This window comes from Herpailurus yagouaroundi, unplaced genomic scaffold, assembly GCF_014898765.1.
Source record: "Herpailurus yagouaroundi ecotype Mexico unplaced genomic scaffold, PumYag 142, whole genome shotgun sequence".
NCBI lineage: Eukaryota > Metazoa > Chordata > Mammalia > Carnivora > Felidae > Herpailurus > Herpailurus yagouaroundi.
Genome location: NW_024412397.1, coordinates 28,650,359 through 28,673,958, shown reverse-complemented (window position 1 = coordinate 28,673,958; position 23,600 = coordinate 28,650,359). Strand labels below are relative to the sequence as shown.

Genomic DNA, 23,600 nt, shown 5'->3' with positions numbered 1-23,600 from the left:
CTCTGCGGTGACTGCGGGCCTCGAGGCACTCACCAAGCCCATGTGAAGCAATCGACACCAGGCAGAGGGTGAGGCCTGATGGAGTGGCCTGATGGAGTCTAATGGGATGATGAGGCTTCTCCTGGAATGCTGCCTTCCAGCGGCGTGGCCCAGCCTGTGACAGCATGCTCCATGCTGCCAGCTGGACCGGCACAATGACTCACTTGGGCTCTCCATGGCGTCTCCAACCAAGACGTTGGAATTCGTAAACGGTCGCCGCTCGGGGGTGGAGGTGGGGGTGGGGGGTTGAATCCATCCCTTTTCACCGAGTCTCAAGGACAGGGATGTTTGAGAGGGTGCTTCCAAAACTTTAATGTGCATGCAAGTCCCCTGGGGACCTGGTTAAAATGCAGATTCTGATTCCAGCAGGCTGAGTGGGGCTGAGATTCTTCATTTCTAAAAAAGTTCCCAGGGATGTCGAGGCTGCTGGTCTGTGGACACTTTAAAGACTTGAGAACATCGGTAAGAGTGAACGAAATTAAACCTTCCCCACTTACTCGTAAGTGAGGAGCGTCAGATCCACCATCCATTACTCACGCAGCAAGCATTTGTTGAGCCCAAGAACTGAGGCCGTGATGGCACCACTGGCGGAAATAAGGAAGTCAGAGGTAAGAACTGTTTTAGATGCAAGTAAAGATAAAGATTACCTTTCCCTAAATGTCTTTCGTGTTCCATGATCCTGCTTAATCTTCGGATTTGGCAACGTAGGTATTGTTGATCTCCATAAATTTCATAATGGAATTAAGGCTTGGAAAGGTGAAATAATCTTCCCCAGGGTGGGATAGCTGGCTGGAATTTGAATCTGATCTGTCGAACTCCAAACTCCAAGCCATCTCACTATGACACATGTCCTTGTTTTAGAGGGTAAGGAAGTAGGATTGAATTCAGTCCAGTGGTTCTCAAACTTGCTGGCATGTTAAAATCAAGAAGACTTTTGAAGCTCCCACATCCCAAACCAATGACATCAGACTCTAGTATCAGTGTTTTGTCAAGCTCCCCAGCAATTCCAATGTGCAGATAAGGGGGAGAGTCACTGAGCTAGTCCCGCTCCCCTTCTAATAAGTGAGACAATTTGAGAAGCTTATGGTTGAAGTCCATTCTCATCAGAACTAGTACCTCTCAATTCCTACTCCAGGACTCCTTCCAAGAATCCAGCTAGACACAAAATGATATATCAGGGTGAAGCAAGACCAGAGAGGATGTAGGATGGAGGCGCTTGCCAAGGAAAACTACGTAGAAAAGAGCAGAAAATGTCAGCTGATGCTAAAGTACTATAATTTTAGTACCTGAGGCGAAAATTCAGAAAGAAAAACTCACCAAACCGAAGTCCTTGACTTATCTCTAAGTCATCCTAGCATATGCTAGACAATGGATAGATGAGTGAATGGATGGAATAAGGAAGATGGGGTGGGTCCCATGGACAAGGAAATCTGAAACCCAAGTTGAGCAGACAAGTGGGGACTCATACTGGGATTAAGGGAAGGGATAATGATGGGAGAAAAGCTTTCACCTAGTATAAAGCTACCATCACAGAAGGGACTAGTCCATTAGGAAACATTGTGTTGGGATTTTATTTGTAGGATTGGAATTGTTTTTTTTTTTGTTTTTTTTTTAATTTTTTTTTTCAACATTTATTTATTTTTGGGACAGAGAGAGACAGAGCATGAACGGGGGAGGGGCAGAGAGAGAGGGAGACACAGAATCGGAAACAGGCTCCAGGCTCTGAGCCATCAGCCCAGAGCCTGACGCGGGGCTCGAACTCACAGACCGCGAGATCGTGACCTGGCTGAAGTCGGACGCTCAACCGACTGCGCCACCCAGGCGCCCCTGGAATTGTTTTTTAATAATAGGATGAAATGCACCAAGTGGAGGAAAAAATGGAGCAATCTGAAGCAAAAAAAAAAAAAAAAAAAAAAAGTTTAAAGCTTTTCTAAGACACTTGGCACATCATCTCTTGCCATAATCAAGATGAAGGACTGAGGCTGCCCACCAACCCTTCAAATGGAAATCTCAGATTCTAAACCAAGCAAAACTCTGGGTCCTCCACCTGCCCCCAAAGCTGCCTTTGGGTAACTTTTTACAACTTCCAGATTTATACCTTTACAGACTTATTACAAGTCTGTAATAGATATTAATTTAAAACTAGTTTTGCCCTTTAAAATTTTGGGGATGAGAAGCTATTGAGAAATTGGTGGTCAGCATTACATGGCAGTTGGCTCCCTCTCTGAGAGCCTGTAAACCCCAGATTCCGCAAAAGTATGAGTCAAGAGGAGTCAAAACTCCGAGTGACGTAGAATATTAAGAGTCCACCTGGGGATGTTGTTTTGCTCATCACTTATCAGTATGTTTGTTTAAATTTCTTACTGGATTTTTCCCCTAATTCAACAGTGTTTAATTCATCCATCATTAATATCTTGTGTGGCTTTAATTATGAACCCACAGACCTTCATCTTCAAAGATGACATTGCCTGAGCTCTATCTCAGGTGTTTTTCTGCAAAGAGGATGAACTTTTCCACAACCATCCAGGCTCCCCTGGCCCACTTTGTCACATTGGCCAATTAGCTTCCAAGAAGCTGAGTCCTAACCTGGCTTCTTCCATTTGGAAACAACATCATTGGGGTGTTTTTCCAACTAAGGATTACAATAGTGTTGAGAATTGCCATGCTTTCTTTAAAAACAAGAGTTTGTGATTAATTGTGAACTCTTCTTCTCGTCTATTGCCATTTTTACATCTTGTTTTAAATAAGAAATTGAAATTTTTTATTTTCAAATAGCTGTGTACAGAGAACAATGGCATTATAATGCTTAGGTTTTTTTTTTTTTTTTAAGTTTTAAGAAGAGATATTGCACCAAAAACATATAATGCCTTCTCCACTGGGTTTAATTTTGGTTTTGAATGAAACATGGAATTAACTTCATTCTCTAAGAACAAGGTGCAGTGTCAGACTTGCACAGGAATTCTCCCCCGTGTCTGTCGCGGTATGCCTGCACAACTGCGTTTCTTAAGCCAAGAATTGCTAAGGTTTGAGTCAAGGCTTCGAGTTGAGGATTGCTAAGGCTCTGATGTGAATCTGTGGCCAATTAAAGCATAATAGCTCAACTAATCGGCTCAACTGAAAATGCAGTATGGTCCGCCTTTGAGCTGGTTGGCAGACAGGTAGCGGAGCTGGTTAGTTTGCTCTCAAGGTCCAGACTCTCTGCCTTTGGCCCCCACCCCAGCTTGGCAGATGCCAACAGTGGGGAAAGAAGAGGTGAGGAGAACAGAAAGACGGGTGAGGGCCAGAAGATTCTGCATCCCTCTCTAGCTCTCGGCTGCCAGTTGGTAGGAGGCAAGGGATGGTAATAGTGTGCGTTTCTGAAAACCACAGAACTGTGCAGCCAGCACTCAGCAAGCCTCCAGTTGGGACAAGCGTGAGGAGCCCGAGCCAGCTGCCACCTCCTGAGCTCCAGAGGGCAGCCTCACCTAACACGTCCACACCATCCACCATTCTTGGCGACATTCCTGCCAGGTCTGTCTGTGATGCTCTCCAGTGAGTAATCCCGATTCTGGAAGTGACCTCAGCCCGTCCCGCTCAGACTCTGGTGGCTGATGTCTTTGGCAAGAGCCTGTAGCCCTTGACCCAGAGAGCCCCGTGGGCAATGGTGGTGCCAGGTCATCTCACTTTCTCTTCCGGGCCCAATTATAAAATAAAGCTCGACTCCCCAAGCTTGGAGCCAATATCACAATATCTTTAATGGTGAGGAAACAATTGAATGAGCTTTAAATTAGTCTCAAGAGAGGGTCAGGGAAACAGGGCCGCTCCCCAGCCCTCATTTTCCCCAACACTTCGATCCCTTCCTCAGTCTACTCAAGAGATTGAAAAGATACTAATCCTACCCCCTTTCCTATTGTCTTTCATTGGGATTTTTTTTCCAATCCTGGAGAAACAAAACACCAGCAGGACCATTGCTAGGTGACATGGCCCCTTCGTGCAAAGGCATCCTGACACCCTTTCCTCAAGACACGTTAGTACCCTCTGCAACAGTTTTGTTGCCATGAATACATAAATGTCTAGGATGTTAGTGGTACCACTTTAGACGTGGTGCATTTGTGCAGTGCACAACCTGCTCATCCTTAGACACTGTCTGTGGAGATAAGAGATCTACATGACGGACCTTAATGTGACCTGAGTTTAAGCTAAAATCTGGAAAGAAGGTGCTGCATGGAAAGAAGGCACCTGATAAAAGTCATGGCAGGGATGGAGATTCTCTCACCATTCTAATGTGTGCAGGAGAAACAATGAGCTTTTAAATGGAGCAGAATAATTGCATGACCGCATCTGAGAGCTAAAAATGTAGGCGCCTCACTGCCTCCTGCTTCTATCCAACCCCACTCTCCCCTGGCAAGGACAGGCAGTGAGAGAGACACGACACTATGCGCCAGCTTGCCTCTTGGCTCTACATCTAGGGAACGCCTGTCACAAAGGGTGCCCCCCAAATGACGCTCAGGGTCAGTGTGAGTTTGGGCTCTCATCTGGTGCTTTTTGTCTGACTGTTTACCAGATGACAACATTGTGGGCTCGGAACACACTGCAGAGGAACATTGTGTCCTGGATTTGCTGGTCCTGCTTCTCTGGGGGGGGGGGGACGGGGGGATAAGAAATGACTTGAGAATAAGTTTCTCCCATGCTCCCTCTGCCATTTAGAACCTGCTGCTCAGGATGCAAAAGACACTCACAGCCGGCCACACTTCCCGAGCGCGGGCACTCCAGCTGTGCTGTGCTGAAGTCATTTGTAAAGTTTAAGTGTCTATAGGTAAACCCAGAGCAAACAGCAGTCCAGACCAGGTGGTGTTGGGATAATTTCTGGGTCAAACAACACGTATTTAGAAACACCTACAAATGCAAGATGTAGGAAACACTGAAACCATGTCATTATCCGTAACTTAGTTCTCCTTCTACACCACTTTTTTCATCTAGTTCCTTCCTCTTCTCACATATATTTTATGAACTTTCTCAAAACCTTTCTGGAGAGAGATCTGTTGGGAACAAAGACGACTCTTAGATCCCAACCTTGTTGCCTAGTATCTTCCAGTCCAGGTGGGATGGTGCAGCATAAGATACATTTTTTACACAATAAAGGACAATGCCAGAGCTGTTGCGGGGCCAGGGGGTATGGTCGCCTGTCTAGTGAGGAATAGGGACATAAATTGCTTTTGGTTCCCAGGAGTGTGGCATGGACAGGAGTCTGCTACAAAATCCAAATAGAGGAAGAAAGAAAGTGGGGTGTGAAGGTTGGGGCAGAGCAGGTGGGGAGAAGAGAGAGAGAACTTTCTAGGGGCAGAAATTCTATGGAGACATTCAGAGGAGGGAAAACTCTGCATACATTCGGTTGTGATAGAGCCAGACCGAGGGCTGGCAGATGGGTTCAGAGAGCCGGTGGAGGAGAGGGGCGCACACACGGGGGAACTGGCGGGGGGACTCAGGGCAGGTGAGAAAAGAAAAGCAATGTCTGGGCTTAAACACTCAGACAAAGATATGCCGTAAGTGATAGCAGGAGATGCTGGAGAAAGAACTGAGAAAAAGGCATCAAATTCTGCAACGAGCATTGAAAAGCACCTAAGAACCCAGGTTTGCACCCATTGGGTGCCCAATCATCCCTCTGCTCTCCTGCTCAGGGGGTTCTCTGCAAAGCTCCTGGGTGACAGTAGACACTTGCGCCTGGGGATCTTGCAGGACAAAAACTTGGGGAGCCTCATCAGCCAGCCACCTACCCCCGAGTTGTTGCTGAACAGTGGTCTCCATGCTCATAACTCTGCCCCTTCTGGTGTCACAGCCGGGAAGATTTTCCCCGTGTCCAAGCTGGGAGGAGGGACCTTTCGGGAAAGCTCAAGGACAACCCAACCTCTACGGAGACAGGGAGGCGTCGGAATGGCAGCACCTCCACGGGTCAGGCGCAGAGCTTTACCAATTATCCTTGCCAAAACTCGTCACGACCTTTTTAGTGAGGAATCTCACTTTCATAAAGGGGTGCGCACGTATCTAAGGTAGAACATCTAGGAACTGACAAAGCGAGGATTCGAACACAGGTCCGCCTGACCCAGAAGCCCACATGGGCACGCTGCCTCTTGTACATACCACATAGCAAGGCTGCATTTTGCAAGCGGTACTTTAGGTGTGACTTTACAGGAAGTGGGGAAGAGGATGGGGAGGGATGAGGAAGGTGGTCCTGCCAAGAAGGTTTGGGACTCAATTCTGACCAAGGCCACTGAGGCAGAAGACTGCATGGGTGCCGTGTGGAGGCGGCTTCAGGATTAGGATCGATGTGTTGAAGGCCACGTTCACGAAGTTAATCAGTGAATTAGTGAAAAGCAAAGCATGGGCAGCAGTTGGAAATATTGGATGGTGCTGAAGTACATCAAAGTACAAACTTTGGTGTTAGACTTCGGATGAGTTATTTAAACCCTGTGAGCCTCTGTTTTCTCATCTGCAAAATGGGGATAATAGCATTTAACTCATGGGGTTTTTTGCAATTTTTTAAAATGTTTATTTTTGAGAGAGAGAGTGCGTACAAGTAGGGAAGGGGCAGAGAAAGAGGGAAACAGAATCCGAAGCAGGCTCCAGGCTCTGAGCTGTCCACAGAGCCCAATGTGGGGCTCAAACTCACATACTGCGAGATCATGGCCCGAGCTGAAGTTGGACGCGTCAGATGCTTAACCAACCAACTGAGCCACCCAAGTGCCCCTAATGTTTATTTTTGAGAGAAAGAGAGAGAGAGCACGTGCGGGAGAAGGGCAAAAAGAGAGGGTTAACGAGAATCTTCGAAGCAGGGTCTGTGCTGACAGCAGCAAGCCCAACAAGCCTGATGTGGGGCTCAAACTCATGAACCATGAGATGTAAGACCTGAGCCGAAGTCTGATGCTCAACCAGCTGAGCCACCCAGGCGCCCCAGACTCTTACAATGTTTAAATGGCTGATGGGAATTAGAATGAAGTGATTAGCACAGTGCCCAGCACACAGAGTGATTCTCAACCACTCCCACCACTCTTACCTCTTACCGCGATCGTTATTATTACTGTGAGGGAAGGATTTATGTTCCATTTGCACGAGGAACTTCTAGAAACTAGTGTGATGCCTTTCATTCCCATTCCAGGCCCTCTGACTGTCCTCTTGACATTCATTTTTCCCTTTCAGTGTAACCCAGGAGCTTATTTTCTCCTTATTTTCCTACGACAAAATGTTGGAGGCAGATTTCCCTGAAGCTCAGAACTGGAATCATGAACCTGGACCTCTGGTCTCCTCCTAGACCTCAGACACACACACACACACACACACACACACACACAGGCATTAGCACACACACACACAGGCGCACACACACACACACACACACACACACCCTGAGCTGCAGCAGGTAGGAGTGGGGGCTGCCCACAAAGGGAGACCTGTGGTTTCGTGGGTGTCCAGTGGGAGGAGCCAGAGAGTCGCAGCTGCCTCGAGGACCTCTGACAAGCCCTTCAGCTCCAACAGGAGGCCAGAGGCCCAGAAGCCAGAAACATCATGACATCTGCAGGGCTTTCTGGGGGCTGTCTGGTTTTTTGTTTTTGTTTTTGTTTTTAATTCCGTGCTCCATGAAGTGCACCTGAGTTAGTTAGATTCCTGCCATAACAGAGAAAGCCCCAAAACCTGAAGTTTAAGAAGGATGGGGGAAGAAATGGATTTTTCACTTGAATTTTAGATTCCTCTGCTATGGAATGTTTGCATCCTATTAAAAGGCAGCAGAGTTTGTCCTGGGATCCACACCTGGAAAAAAGAACATTCCAGGGAACTTTTATTTTTGGTTCCTTCTAACTGGGGAAAAGAGCAGGTCGGTTTCCAGAAAATGAATTGCATGCCCCTTGCCCTCCCCACCCTCACACCACACCCCTCGGGACTTTGCTGGATTCCTACACCTGTGCAGAAGCTGCGTGGTGTCTAAGAGAAAATTCCACCGGGAGCAGTCACGTAGCACAGGAGCCTACAGTATAGCAACCTGACCCTCAGTTTCTAGTTTTCAGGGACACTATGTTGATCTTTTTTAGTTACAAACATTCCCCGAAATATTTCAGGGTGAGGGCAGGAGCTAAAGCAAGAGGGAAAAGACAAAGTTGCAGGATTATCCCTGGGCATGGATCTTGGAGCACCACACAGAGATGGCACCAAATCAAGGCCAGAGGGGGAGACAGACAGAGAGAGAGAGAGAGAGAGAGAGAGAGAGAAACATCAGCAGAGAGAGGAAGAGAGAGAGACACAGAGAGAGAGAAACAAGAGACAGAGGAGAGACACACACAGAGAGAAACATCAGCAGAGAGAGACAGAGAGGGACAGGGAGGAAGGGAGGGAGGGAGCGAGGGAGGGAAGGGAAGAGAGAGAAACATCAGCAGAGAGACAGTGAGAGAGAGGAAGAGAGAGAGGGAGGGAGGAGGAGGGAGAGAGAGAGACATCAGGTACAGGACAGGGGACTGGTCCTCCGCAATGCTTTGGCCCTGGGGCTCCAAGTGGGAGGAGAAAGCCAAGTGCAGGGGCGGGGGCGGGCGGGGGGTGGGGGGGTGCAGAGCCAGTTTGAGTATAAAACTGTTAGGTGCCTCCTCCCAGTGCTATCTCCTCCTGAGCACCTCCCTCTCAGTCGAGCCCAGCAGGGCTCTATCAGCCAGTGCCTTCTGCCACCAGGAAGCCCGTGGAGTGTGAGTACCCTCCTCCTCCTCGTTTCTATTCATTTCCAACTGCTCCTTGCTGCCGGTTCGTCTTCTTACTCCTAATGGTTGCTTTTCGCCCTTTTCTTCTCTTTAATGAAGAAATACATCTCAGATGGTTGCAACTGAGTAGAAGCAGCCAAGTCCGAGTCCTGGCAGTCTAGAAAGCAATTCACCAAGGCCGCGGGCTTCTTCCTGGAAGCCTGGAAGCAATGTCTTTGCTCATGGTTTCCAAAGCAGGGTAGAAGGAGCACCTGAGTTCCATGTGCAAGCGGGGTTTGGGCAAGCAGTCCACTGCACCTGCCTAATGACTCTGGGTCCATCAATGCTCTATAGGAGTTTCGAGCGTGTTCTTGAAATAACTGAGTAAAGTTGGAAACCTATCATTTTGACTCAAAAAAAAAAAAGCGGGGTGCTAGGAACGGCCCTTCCCAACTCTGGCTCTGTGCACCTCTCTGCCTGTGCCGTCATGCTGACGGGAGTGTGCTGGCCCATCGGAGAGCCCAGCGGCCACACTGCAACCATAGATCTCACAGCTTCTTTGCTGCTGCATTTTCTGGTGTGGTATTCAGACCTCAAGGCTTCTAGGAGTGGTGCCTTCTGAGGACAGAAGTGTTTTCCTCAGGAGACAAGAACACCTGACAGCATTTTCTTTGTTTCTGATAACAGCTTTAAAGAACACCGAGCACCTCCTACCACTTCAGACCAAAAGCTACCTAAAATCAGGATTATTGTAAGTACCAAATAAATGTCAATGCTTTCGTTCTCTTTGTGATAGAGCATGAATGTTTAAATGTTTTCTTCTATGTCTGTACCCAAAACTTTGCATTGTTTTTTTTTTAAGTGATACTTGAGCCATAGAAAATTAAAGACTTTCCGGGTCTCTCCAATTGCACAGATTTCTAATATACCCTGGCAACAGAATGAGTTTTATTTCATAGACTAAAATAAGGAGTGTTGGTTGAATTGAAATCCTGATATTGTCTTGTATTGGAATAAGTACTGCTTCATTTCACTGGTGATTTGGGTTATGACAAGCGCTTTCTGACTCCCGCTGGAAAGCTCAACAGGTGCAGCTTCCAGAATATTCCTCAGATGTTGTGAGGATGTGTCAGTGATAGAAAAGAACGAGGCTCTCTTTGAGGTACAGGGTCATGCCTGTTTGTCAGGAGAGTCACTGTTTCCAGCAAGGGCGTGGGGTGAGAATGGGGGTGACTGGGCCCTTGGTTGTTGTTGGCCCCCACCCCCACCCCAGGGTTATTTCAAGGTGGTCATGAACGCAGCCTGTGTGTGCTGCATCCCTGAGCACTCTGCAGACCTCCTCTTTGAAGAGGGGCTCCTTCACTATTTGCTGACTTGAATAGACTCTCGGGTGGCATTACTGTGCCTGGCTCCAGGAAGACAAAAAACCACCGCAGCTTCCGTATTGTGCGAGGCTGACTCTGCCGAGTAAACTCTGATGGTCCCCACGCTGAACCTCAGTTTTCTCTTCTATAAAACGAAGGCTCGAACTACGTGCTCCTTACGACCTCACCCAGCTCTCACATTTTTCTCTCGTGGCTCTAAGAAAATACTGATGTTGAGCTCAAGGATATTGTCCTCTTAGATGTGTGTGATTTGGGTGGCAGGGGACAGGCAGGAGCCATACAGGGGCCAGAGGGGTAAACACCGACACTGAGGGAATGTGACAGTCCCTGCTTGTCTCTTCCATTTTCTTCTCTCCTTTTTTTTAAACCACAGGTAAGATGAGAGCCCTGCCATTGGTTTTTCATAATGTCGTCCTTTATCAAACAAAAAAATGCATAATGCAACCCACAGACACTTCTGTTTGGTACGTAACTAACCGGATAGTTTAACCACGGATAAACCCCTACACACACAATTTTTTCTAAGACATGTCAGTAACATTTTTCACAATTGTGGCTTTTTCAAAGCAAGCTGGTAGAGGAAAGTAAAAATTAAAATAAAGGTGAAAAAAACTACCACACACAGGCAACTTTTCTGGAACTTCTGAAGGAAGAATGATATCCCTGAATGGAATGGAAGTTTTTCTTTTTTAAAATAAAACTTAGAGGGGCACCTGGGTGGCTCAGTCGGTTAAGTGTCCAACTTCAGACCAGGTCATGATCTCATAGTTCGTGAGTTTGAGCCCCGCATCAGGCTCTGCACTAACAGTGCAGAGCCTGCTTAGGGTTCTCTCTCTGTCCCTTTCTCTGACCCTCCCCTGCTCTCTCTCTCAAAATAAATAAAATAAACTTTTAAAAATAAATAAATAAATAAAACTTAGGAAGAGTTGCCACGCTTGTTGAATTCAACTAAGGATTGTTTGTTATTAACAAGATGATATCCAGTATTTAACAATTCTTATTTTGATACAAGAAAAAAAATGCCACTTAGCAGTCTCTGAGACGGGGCTCTTGCTGTGCATTAAAAGTACGGCTCATATCTTACTACAGAAAATAGAGCCCACGCCCATGCCTTCTTCTGTTTGTAAAGAACAAGGCTGAGGGAAATTGTTACATTGGCGTTGGTCCCCAAGATGGAGCCCTAACAGTTTGCTTGAAGCATGTCCCAGCCTGAAGCCCACCCCTCCCTCTAGACAGGCTTCAGATCTACCCACCTCCCGCTAGCAGAGAAACACAGCAGAACAAAGTCTGTGCAGTGGTCTCTGTGCAGGGTGGTTTGACATCATTTTTTCCTTTTATTTTAAACAAAGTACAATGAACATTCCATGTCTGTAGTCAGCTCATTGTCTCTTCTTGTTGATGGAGAAATGTGCCTTCTCTGCTGGCAGTCTCCATCTGGGGCCACAGCTCTGCTCCCCAGAAACCCACCGGGCACCTCCTGCCTCCCACCACCCTGCATTTCACGTGCTCATCCTTCTGATTCGCGTCTTTTTGCCCTCTGTCAAGTATGGAGAGAAAGGAAGGATGAATGGACAGTCTTTGGTTGGCGGCTCTGGTGATGCCCCTTGTGGTCCTCTTTGGAAAGACTCTTTTGGAGTTAAGGTTGGTGAGGCTGCACACGGAGGCTCCTCCTGGCACAGCTTGGCCCAGGCACGTGGGCCACCGGAACAGGTATGATCCCTCTTTGCAGCCTCCGTCTCCAGGAACGTGGGGGCCTGCCCTCCACGCTCTGGTGTGTCTTTTCTGAACACAGCCTGGGAAGTGGGGTCCTCATGCTCTGCTGAGTGGTGTGGCTTGAGCTCAGTGGCATACACAAGAGTCATGGCCGAGAAGTCACAGGGTGCTCATCTTGGGTTAGATGCTGACTAATGAGTTTTGGTAACAGTGGAAAAGTGAGGAAACAAAGTAGTCTGGGGTTTAATCTTACCCTGCTTCTACTTAATTAGAGCTTCTTCCTTTCATTTTCTTGTCTTTTTAGTTAAATTTCATGACCTACTTAGATTTAAGAAATCTGAGTATCAGTAGAGGTTCCCGGCTGCATTCTCTTCCCGATTGGAATTATTAAAGTTCCCCCCAAGACCTGCAAATAGTCAAGCGTGATAGAATTCTAAGGTGAACTACAACCTTGAATTTACTGGTTTCTCATGACCAGCGCTCGTGCCTGAGTTCTGGAGCAAGTTGTCAGGATTCAAGGGGTTCTGGAAGTGTTTAGTAGTTTCGAATGCATGGTTCCTGGGGTGGGGTGGGGGTGCCACAGCAGCACCTGTCTGCTTAACTCGGGAGAGGAACCCTCTCTCTAGGGCATGGTACCCCAACAACTCATCCCAACATGTGGGTACTGGAGACACAAATCACAATAAGCCTTCTATGGCTGTGGATTTAGACAAAAAATAACCCAGGCTTTAACGTTGGGTGGCTCCGCAGGGAGCTCAGGCCATGCAGGTTCTCAATCACGTCTGGCCAGTTAGAATATCGAGTCTGGCATCTGTTATCTCCAAAATCTCTGAGGTGGTGGTGTTTTTTAAATAAATAAATAGATGCCAGAAATTTCAAGAACATGAATTTGTTCACTCTGGAATAACCTATACATTTAATTGTTTCTGCAGTTGATGGAAAACTTGTAATGTTTTCATTCAGTGCTGCCTCTGTAGAAACTGACTTCCTCAATTACAGAAACTCGAAGCAATTGTGTCTGAGGTCCTTGACGTTGCCTGGGACGAATCCTGATGCCTCTCACAGATCAGCCTAGCTTTGCACGTGGGTCACTAGAGCTGAGGAAGTTACTGAGCAATACGGTCAGTTATAAGATTTAAAGAGGAAGATATATGAAAATAAATGATAGCTATCACTTAGATTATAAAATAAAAGATAATTTTTCATAATTGCTTAGAATTTGAATAGTGTTCCATGTTTAACTCTGGGGCCAGCTGAGCTCCATATAGGCAAAGTTTTGATTCCTGACCTCCTACAGCAATTTTCAATTTAAGAATTTCTTAATATGCCAAGGTTCGTTGGAAATCTCACAAATGCTGGTGTCTAACACTATTTTGCCAAGACGAAATGAGCTTGCTCTAGAATTCGTTGCATAAATAGCTTCTGTTTTGCGTAATGATTAATGGCTGGCCATTGTTTAAAAGTGGAGCAGTTAGTTGGGCAGTGAAAGAATGGAATTGAAGTGTAATGGTTACTCAATAAAAAAATCAGTGACCCACATTGATTTCTGTACTTGAATTAACAGAAGCCAAAACTAGATAGGATTGCAAAAAATAAAAATTTTGAAAAGGAGTAACTTTATTATCTTTTAATAGGTGTTTGTTGGCTATGGTAAATGCAACAGTGATGGGGTCAAAAATAGTCATGAGAACCCCTTATGCACAGCCTGGCCACAGAGAGAAGATGAGCTGGTTTATCTGCATAGATTTGGGGTATTACATGTTTTATATGCCTGTGGCTTCAACATTCCACTTGTGCCTCCTGGGATCTGAGAGTTTTGATGTTTTCCTACTCCCTGCTCGCCTGGCTGTGCTCTTGGCATTTCTTGCATGCTCACGGTGGTCTTGCCATTGTCTTTCTCTCTTTGCCTATCTCTGGGATTACCTCATTGGTATTCTTCATTTGTTTCTACCATTGGCACGATGAAAACTTAATTGTTGTCTGGTGGGTACCATTCTGGTGATGCTGGTGCTTTCCTATCATATAGTTATCATGAGAAGGGAAGAGCCTCGTAGTGAACACAAGCCACGGTCATATTAGCATTTTCCCGAGGCACGCTGACTATAATCATGCCTCGTACGTTCTTACGTTTTACAATTCCTAGATCACAACTCTTTGGTTTTCAATAGTTTGGTTCACTTTTACCTTTTCCAGTGTCTATACTTTGTGGAATATTATCCTTGTCTGTTTTTCAACATTTAAATAACAAATCCCCAAAACAAAGAATGTCTGAGGCAGTTGCCCGATGTGGGGACATATTCAAGCAATCTTTGAGTTGGAGAGTGTCTATGAGGGGCTTTACTTAGGCTGTGTCAACGCATACAGACTGTTTTGTAAACAATTCTGCCCTTTCAAACCTTAAAATCTCCAGCAATTTTCCATTTTTGTGTGTGTGTAAAATAAAAACTTAATTTTACAAAGCTGCTTGGGACTTCTAGGAAAGGTGGTGGAGTAGGAAGACTCTAAGCCCACCCTGTCCCATGGATACATCTAGCTAACACTCACTTCAATGTAAATAACCCAGAAACCACCCGAAGACTGGCAGAAACAAACACCACAGCTAAATGTAAAGAAGAAGCCACATGGAAGAGGGTAGAAAGGGCAAAGACACGGTCAGGAGCTAAACGGACCCACAGGTTGGTCCATGGTCATGAGGGAGTCCAGGGCACAGAGAGAGGACAGAAACAGACCCCTGGACCAGGGAGCCCACACAGGGAAGACAAATCCCCATAACATTTGGCTTCGAAAACCAGAGGGACTGAATTTCATGAGTTCTCACAATGAGCAGGACTTAAAATCTGAAACTTTAAAATCAGCAAACTTGGCACTAGGAGAACAGAGCCGGAGAGAGGAAACTGAGGCCCTGTGCTTAAAGAGACTGCACAACAGCCCTGTAGAGGCGCAGCAGAGACGCAGCAGTTTGAAAAACGCCTGGAACATGCAGGAGAAAGAGTTATCTACTCGTCTCAGAGCACGTCCTGGAGGGACAGAGATCACTGGGAGACCCTCCAGGCACGAAGGAGCTGGCAGGTGCCACTTCCCTCCCATGCCCCCCAGCATAAAGACACCACCACCTGCAGGAACCAGAGAGGCACTTGCAGTAGCTACCTAACTTGCTAAAGCAACTCCCCCGCTGATCCACCCCCTGCAGACACACCTGCCTCAGCCCCAACGATGCAGGGCCCCTTTTGGCTGGGGCCCATTCAGGGCAGTGCCACAGGCCTGTCAGAGTACAAGCAGACCCAACAGGACAGGTGGTGGACTCCCTCCTGACCACCACTCCAAAGTGACTCCTGTCCCGGGGAAAGGGAAAGATAACCACACACACCCGTGAGACTACAGCCCCAGCAGTGGGCTGGGGGAAGACATCTGTCTGACTGCAGGCCCTGCCCACCAACAAAAGCCTCTCAGTGGACAGCACGGGGAAAGCACCCTGCAGATGGGTGCTACCACATCTCTGGCAAATGCCTGGTCTGACTCAACTCAAGCCCCAGGCGTCCTCAGACTGGCCCACTAACACCACACGGACCAAACCCTGCCCACAACAGGCAAAGAAAGTCGCTGCAGATGACCGGACTGAAGGAGAAATCAGCTCAGTCACAAAAGCTGGATGCACACAGCACACTTAGAAGACACCCCTGGAGCACCAGGTCCTGGTGAACAGGGGACACTGCACTGCAGGGCACTACAGGACCTCTTCATAAGGCCATTACTCTCCAGTGCAGGAGACATATCTGACTTTCCTAACACAGAGAAACAGATGCCAAGACAGACAAAATGAGGAGACAGAAGAATATGTCCCAAATGAAAGAACAGGACAAAATCACAGCAAGAGATCTAAGCTAAATGGAGATAAGTAATATGTCCGATAAAGAATTTAAAGAAATGATCATAAAGATACTCACTGGACTGGAGGGAAGAGTGAGGGACAACAGTGAGACACTTAGTGATGATAAAAAAAGAACCAAACAGAGATGAAGAACACAATAAATGAAATTAAAAGTACACCAGATGGAATAAATAGCAGACTAGAGGAAACGGAACAAATCAGTGACCTAGAGGACAGAGGAAAGGAAAGCAATCAAGCTAAGCAAGTAAGAGGGGAAAAAATTATACAAAATGAGAATAGACTTAAGGAACTCAGCGACACCATCAAGGGTAATAACATTTGCATTATAGGGATTCAGAAGAAGAGAAAGTAAGGGGGGGCAGAAAATTTATTTGAAGAAATAATAGCTGCAAAATTCCCAAATCTGGAGAAGGAAACAGAAATCCAGATTCAGGAGGCACAGAGAGCCTCCAACAAAATCAACCCGAGGAGGTTCCCACCAAGACACATAGTAATTAAAATGGCAAAAAGTAGTGATAGAATTTTAAAAGCACCAAGAGAAAAGAAAACGCATACAAGGGAAGTCCCATAAGGCTATCAGCTGATTTTTTCAGCAGAAACTTCGCTGGCCTGAAAGGAATGGCATGATATATTCCAAATGCTGAAAGGAAAAAAATCTGCAACCAAGAATACTCTATCCAGCAAGGCTATCAATCAGAATAGGAGAGATAAAGAGCTTCCCAGACAAACAGAAGCTAAAGAAATTCACGAGCACTAAACCAGCCCTAGAAGAAATATTAAGATAGGAGACTTTTTGAGTAAAAAGCAAAGACCACAAGTAAGAGTAAGGAAAGTAGGAAACACAAAAGCAGTGAAAAAAAAAAAGTGTATCTGCAAAAATCAGTCAAAGTACTCACAAAATAAAAGGATGTAAAGTATGACACCATATACCTAAATATAAGGGCAAGTGGAATAAAGAAGAGGTTCAAACTTAAGCGACCATCAACTTAATATAGACTGCCAGATGCAGAAAATGTTATATACAAACCGAATGATAATCACAAATCAAAAACCAGTAATAGATATGCAAAAATTAAAGAGAAAGGAATTCAAGTATAAAACTAAAGAAAACCAACTAATCGTGAGAGAAGAGAGCAAGAGAAAAAAGGGAAAGAGAAAAACCACAAAAACAACCATAAAAAAGTAACAAAATGGCAATAAATACATACCCATTAATAATTATCTTGAATGTAAATGGACAGACTGCTCCAATCAAAAGACATAGGGTGGCAGAATGGATTAAAAAAAAAAAAAAAAAAAAAGACCCATCTAGATGCTGCCTGCAAGAGATTCATTTCAGACCTAAAGACACATACAGGCTGAAAATAAAGGGATGGAGAAGGATTTATCATGCAAATGAATGCAAAAAGAAAGCCAGGATAGCAATACTCAAATCAGACAAAGTAGACTTTAAAACAAAGATGGTAACAAGAGACAAAGAAAGAAACTACATAATAATAAGGGGAACAATCCAGCAAGATAAAACAAGTGTAAATATTTATGCATCCAACATGAAAGCACCCAAATACTTGAAAAAGTTAATAGCAAACATAAGGAAAATAATCAGTAGTAATACAATAATAGTAAGGGACTTTAACATCCCACTTAACATCAATGGACAGATCATCCAAATAATAAATCAATAAGGAAACAGTGTCTTTGAATGACACATTAGACCGTATGGATTTAGGAGATACAGTGAGAACATTCCATCCTAAAACAGCAGAATACACATTCTCTTCAAGCGCACATGGAACATTCTCCAGAATAGATCACATGTTAGGCCACAAGTCTCAATAAATTCAAGAAGACTGAAGTCATACCATGCCTTTTTTCTGACCACAACACTATGAAACTACAGATCAACCACAAGAAAAAAATCTGGAAGGAACAAAATACATGGAGGTTGGATAACATGTTATCCAACAACGAATGGGTCAACCAAGAAGTCAAAGAATAAATCAAAAAATTCATGGAGACAAATGAAAATGAAAACACACACACAAAATAAAGGAAGAAAATGAAAACACAATGATCCAAAATCTTTGGGATGCAAACGTGGTTCCAAGAGGGACGTCATATAGCAACACAGGCCTAAATCAAGAAGCAAGAAATATCTCAAATAAGGAACCTAACATTACACCTAAAGAAGCTAGAAAAATAACAAGAAACCCAAATCAGAAGAAGTAAGGAAATAATAAAGATTAGTGCAAGAATAAATTATATAGAAATTTTAAAAACAATAGAACAGATTGATGAAACCAGGAGCTGGTTCTTTGAAAGGATCAACAAAATTGATAAACCTTTAGTCAGACTCATCAAGAAAGAGAGAGAGAGAAAGAGAGAGAGAGAGAGGGAAAGAGATAATTAAAATAAACAATATCACGAAAGAGGAGAAATAACAAGTGACATTGTGGAAATACAAAGGATGGTAAGAGAATATTATGAAAAATTATATGCCAACAAACTGGACAACCTAGAAGAAATAGATGAACTCCTAGAAACATATAACCTCCAAAAACTGATTCAGGAAGAGATAGAAAATTTGAATAAACTGATTATCAACAATAAAACTGAATCAGTAATCAAAAACTCCCAACGAACAAAAGTCCAATACCAGATGGCTTCACAGGCTAATTCTACCAAACATTTAAAGAAGAGTTTAATACCTATTATTCTCATGCTATTCCAAAAAATAGAAGAAGGAAAACTTTCATATTCATTCTACGAGGCCAGTATTACCCTGATACCAAAACCAGATAAAGAAACTACAAAAAACAGACTACAGGCCAATATCTCTGATGAACATGGATGCAAAATTCCTCAACAAAATATTAGCAAGCCAAATCCACCAATACATTAAAAAAATAATTCACCATGATCAAATGGGATTTATTCCTGGGATGCAAGTGCAATATTTGCAAATCAATCAACATGATATATCACATCAATAAGAGAAAGGATAAAAACCACATAATCCTTTCAATAAGTGCAGGAAAAGCATTTAACAAAGGACAGCATCCAATTATGATAAAGAAAAGTCTTAATAAAGTAGATTTAGAGAGAACATACCTCAACAGAATAAAGGCCACATATAAAAACCACACAGTTAGCTTCATACTTAATAGTGAAAACTTGAGAATTTCCCCCTAAGATCAGAAATAAGACAAGGATGTCCATTCTCACAGCTTTTTTTTAATGTTTATTTATTTTTAAGAGATAGAGAGACAGAGTGAGAGCGGGGGAGGAACAGAGAGAGAGAGGGAGACACAGAATCCGAAGCAGGCTCCAGGCTCTTGACAGCTCAGAGCCCAATGTGGGGCTCGAACTCACAAACCATAAGATCATGACCTGAGCCGAAGTTGGACACCCAACCGACTGAGCCACCCAGGAGCCCCTCACCACTTTTTTTTTTAAAGTTTATTTATTTAAAGAGAGAGTGTAAGCAGGGGAAGAGTAAAGAAAGGACAAAGAGAGAGAGAGAATGCCAAGCAGGCTCTGCACTGTCAGTATGGAGCCCAATGAGGGTCTCAAACAAGCATGAGATCATGACCTGAGCTAAAGTCGAGTCAGATGCTTAACCGACTGGGCCACCTAGGCACCCCCACTCTCACCACTTTCATTCAACATAGTACTGGAAGTCCTAGCCACAGGAATCAGACTACAAAAAGAAATAAAAGGCATCCAAACTGGGAAGGAAGAAGTAAAACTGTCACTATTTGCAGATGACATGATGCTATAAATAGAAAACCTTAAAGACTCTAGCAAACTACTAGAACTGATAATTGAATTCAGTAAGATCCCAGAATACAAAATCAATGTATAGAAATCTGCTGCATTTCTATACACCAATAATGAAACAAGAGAAAGAAAAATTAAGGAAGCAATCCCATTTACAACTGCACCAAAAATAATAAAACACCTAGAAATAAGCCTAACCAAGGAGGTGAAAGACTTGTACCCTGAAAACTATAAAACACTGATGAAAGAAATTGAAGATGACACAAACAAATGGCAAGATATTCCAAATTCATAGTTTGGAAGAACAAATATTGTTAAAATGTCCATACTACCCAAAGCAGTCTATAGATTTAATGCAATCAGTATCAAAATACCAACAGCATTCTTCACAGAACTATGAGAAATAATACTAAAATTTGTATGGAACCACACGAGATCCCAAAAAGCCAAAAGAATCTTGAAAAAGAAAAACAAAGCTGGAGGTATCACAGTTCCAGATGACTACAAAGCTGTAGTAATCAAAACAGTATGGTACTGGCACAAAAACGGACACATAAACCAATAGAACACAATAGAAAGCCTAGAAACAAACCCGCAGTTATATGGTCAATTAATCCTCAACAAAAGAGCCAAGAATATGCCATGGGAAAAAGTCTCTTCAATAAATGTTGCTGGGAAACCTGGACAACTACATGCCAAAGAATGAAACTGGACCTCTTGCTTACACAATACAGAAAAATAAAGTCAAAATGGATTAAAGAACTAAACATGAGACCTGAAACCATAAAAATCCTAGAATAGAGCACAGGCAGTAATTTCTCTGACATGGACATTTCTAATATTTCTCCTGAAGCAAGGGAAATAAAAGCCTAAATAAACTTTTGGGACTACATCAAACTAAAAAGCTTCTGCACAGCAAAGGGAACAACCAACAAAACTAAAAGGCAGCCTGATGAATGGGAGACGATATTTGCACATGACATAGCTGATAAAAGGGTAGTATCTAAAATATATAAAGAACTAATAGAACTCAAACCCCAAAAAACAAATAATCCAATTAAAAATGGGCAGAAGACATGAACAGACATTTCTCCAAAGAACACATACTGATGGCCAGCAGACACGTGAAAAGATGTTCAACACCACTAATCATCAGGGAAATGCAAATCAAAACCACATAAGATACCACCTCACACCCATTAGAATAACTACGATCAAAAACAGAAGAAGCAGCAAGTATTGGTGAAGACGTGGACGAAGAGGAACCCTCACGCACTGTTGCTGAAAATGCAAACTGGTGCAGTGACTGTGGAAGATAGTATGGATGTTCCTCAATAAATTAAAAACAGAACTACTCTATGATCCAGTAATTGCACCACTTGGGATTTACCCAAAGAATAAAAAAACACGAACTTGAAAGGATACATGTACCCCTATATTTATTGTAGTATTACTTACAATAGCCAAATTATGGAAACAGCCTGGTGTCAATATAATGGAATATATGGTCCATCAATGATAGTAATATTCATCTATATTTTTTATATATGAATGATCTTTTTTGTGGCTGAATAATATTCCATTATTTTATATATTTTATATAATATAAAATGAAATAGTATTTGACCATAAAAAAGATGTGATGTGATATACAATGGAATATTATTCAGCCATAAAAAATAATGAAATCTTGCCATTTGTAACAACATGGATGGAGTTAATGCTAAGTGAAATGAGACAGTCAGAGAAAGACAAATACCATATGATTTCCCTCAAATGTGGATTATAAGAAACAGAATAAACGAACAACAGAAAGAAAAAGAGACAAACCAAAAGTAGAATCATAACGATAGAGAACAAAGTGATGGTTACCAGAGGGGAGGTTGGTGGGGGGATGGAGGAAATAGGTGAAGGAGATTAAGAGTACACTTACCATGATGAGTACTGAGTAATGTATAAAATTGCTGAATCAATATTGTATGCCTGGAACTAATATAACACTGTATGTTAACCATACTGGAATTAAAATTTTAAACTTAATTTTTAATTTTATTTTTTTTAATTATTTTTTTCAACATTTATTTATTTTTTTTGGGACAGAGAGAGACAGAGCATGAACGGGGGAGGGGCAGAGAGAGAGGGAGACACAGAATTGGAAACAGGCTCCAGGCTCTGAGCCATCAGCCCAGAGCCTGACGCGGGGCTCGAACTCACAGACCGCGAGATGGTGACCTGAGCTAAAGTCGGACGCTTAACCGACTGCGCCACCCAGGCGCCCCTCAACTTAATTTTTTAAAAAAGGCTTCTTCTCTCGGGAAATAGCTGTTTGGTCTGCATTAGTGAGCACCATTTTGTAACCTGACGTTTGGCTCTTTAACTGACAACATGAAGCTTCAGTACTTGGTCTTAGCTCTTTCTATATTATTAGTTGACTCAGTATGTTGAAATTAACTATTTTTCAGTCTTTCCCATTAGACTGAGCTCCTGGAGAGCAGGAGGTAGGTGCTCAATGAATATTTGTTGAACTAGAAATGGACTTACGAAATTCAAGGCCAGAACCTTCTCATGGTAGCATTAAAGGCAGTGATGAAAAAAGTACTATGGGATTTGGATGTGGACAATACTCGCCATGACAGTGTTTCAGGAGGAAATCGATGCTTTCTTAGTCCCCTGGGATGTCATGGTCTAAATGAAGTGCTTTTAAACTCATCCTCTGTGGCTACTGTAAGCAGGCCCGATGCTGGCCAGTCTCGAGTGCTCTGGCTTAGTATGTTTATGAGTTCTGTCCTTTCCTGAAGGAGCCAGAGGAAGAGCTATCCATGGAGAATAGCCCCACTATGGCTAAAATGGACCAGGGTGAAAATCAGGTTTTACCAAGTCCAAGAAGAAGACACCTCCCCAAGGCACTTGGCTATGTCACCGGTGATATGAAAGAATTTGCCAGCTGGCTTAAAGGTATTTATGCTTCCATCCCTTGGGTTGATGGGATAGGTAGCGTGGGGTTCTTGTACTCATATCTTTAGTTATATTCCCTTGACTTTTAACTATTCCTCTCCTCTCCAGTTTTTAACTTTCGTTTTTTTTTTAAGAGTTTATTTTTAACTAATCTCTATACCCAACATGGGGTTCAAACTTACAACCCCAAGATCAAGAGTCACATGCTCTACCGACCGAGCAAGCCAGACACCCCTAACTTTTTATCTTCTAACCTGCAAGCCCCTTCCAATGTTTTGATTTTTTATGGAGATAGTGGTCAGGATCAGGGCCCTGTTCATAATAGAGGAAGGCACCTGGTTCCATCCCATAATTTCAGCACTTAAAGACTAAAGTTTTATTATTGGTAATTCATTTCTTTGACTTAAGAGTCTTTACCACTGAGCATGGTAAATAAGTGCATTCTGTGCTTTCTGCAGTGGAGATTCTAATAGGGGCAGTGTGGGTGGAGCATAAAGAAACAGAAGGGTTTCAGGGATCTGAGGGCCACTAAAAGGGAAATGACTCAGAGGGAAATAGCTTCCAGGAATATCAAAACTTAGTTCACCTTTCTCAGAAGGGGTGTTGGTTTTACTCAGGGTGGGCACTAGGCATGGAAAAGCGAATCTTGCCTTGTCAATTCCTTAGCTCTGCGTATCTCATCTCTTCCAGACAAACCACAGGTGCTCCAGTTCGTAGATTGGGTTCTTCGGGGCATATCCCAAGTGGTGTTCGTCAGCAACCCCATCAGCGGAATCCTGATTCTGGTGGGGCTCCTCGTCCAGAATCCCTGGTGGGCTCTCAATGGCTGTGTGGGAACAGTGGTCTCTACCCTGACGGCCCTGTTACTTGCTCAGGACAGGTAGGCGCGTCCATTCAAGCCTGCTCGTCTTGCTTCTGAGAACACAGGAGCCAACCAGTGACTTTGGGAACCAGTGATAAAGTCCCACTCTTCCCAGAAAACCTACCTTTATTCCACAGAACTCTACATTTGTCTTGAGTCAGACATCAAGGGATCATCTATATCCCTTATTATTTCTCTTTCATCATTCACTAAATCATTCTTCTTTAGTGATTAATCAGTTATTTATCATGAGCATTTTGTTTGGGCATGAGTTCTTAAAAAGT

The 23,600-nt window shown here is 43.7% G+C and overlaps 1 protein-coding gene across 5 annotated transcripts in view; it reads left to right on the top strand.

Annotated features, from left to right (window-relative positions):
* The first annotated feature begins 431 nt into the window (after window positions 1-431).
* Window positions 432-23,600, top strand: part of SLC14A1 (solute carrier family 14 member 1 (Kidd blood group)) — a 41,073-nt gene continuing 17,904 nt past the window's right edge. The window contains exons 1-5 of one of the 5 annotated variants that reach the window (XM_040478938.1): window positions 8,607-8,741; window positions 9,420-9,483; window positions 11,663-11,827; window positions 22,298-22,454; window positions 23,145-23,334. In XM_040478938.1, the coding sequence (XP_040334872.1) occupies window positions 11,681-11,827; window positions 22,298-22,454; window positions 23,145-23,334 (494 nt within the window). In that variant the 5' untranslated portion in view covers window positions 8,607-8,741; window positions 9,420-9,483; window positions 11,663-11,680. Of the gene's footprint in view, window positions 648-8,606; window positions 8,742-8,852; window positions 9,484-11,662; window positions 11,828-22,297; window positions 22,455-23,144; window positions 23,335-23,600 lie in introns of those variants that run through there. The other 4 variants (XM_040478939.1, XM_040478942.1, XM_040478940.1 and 1 more) reach the window with 4 other exon arrangements.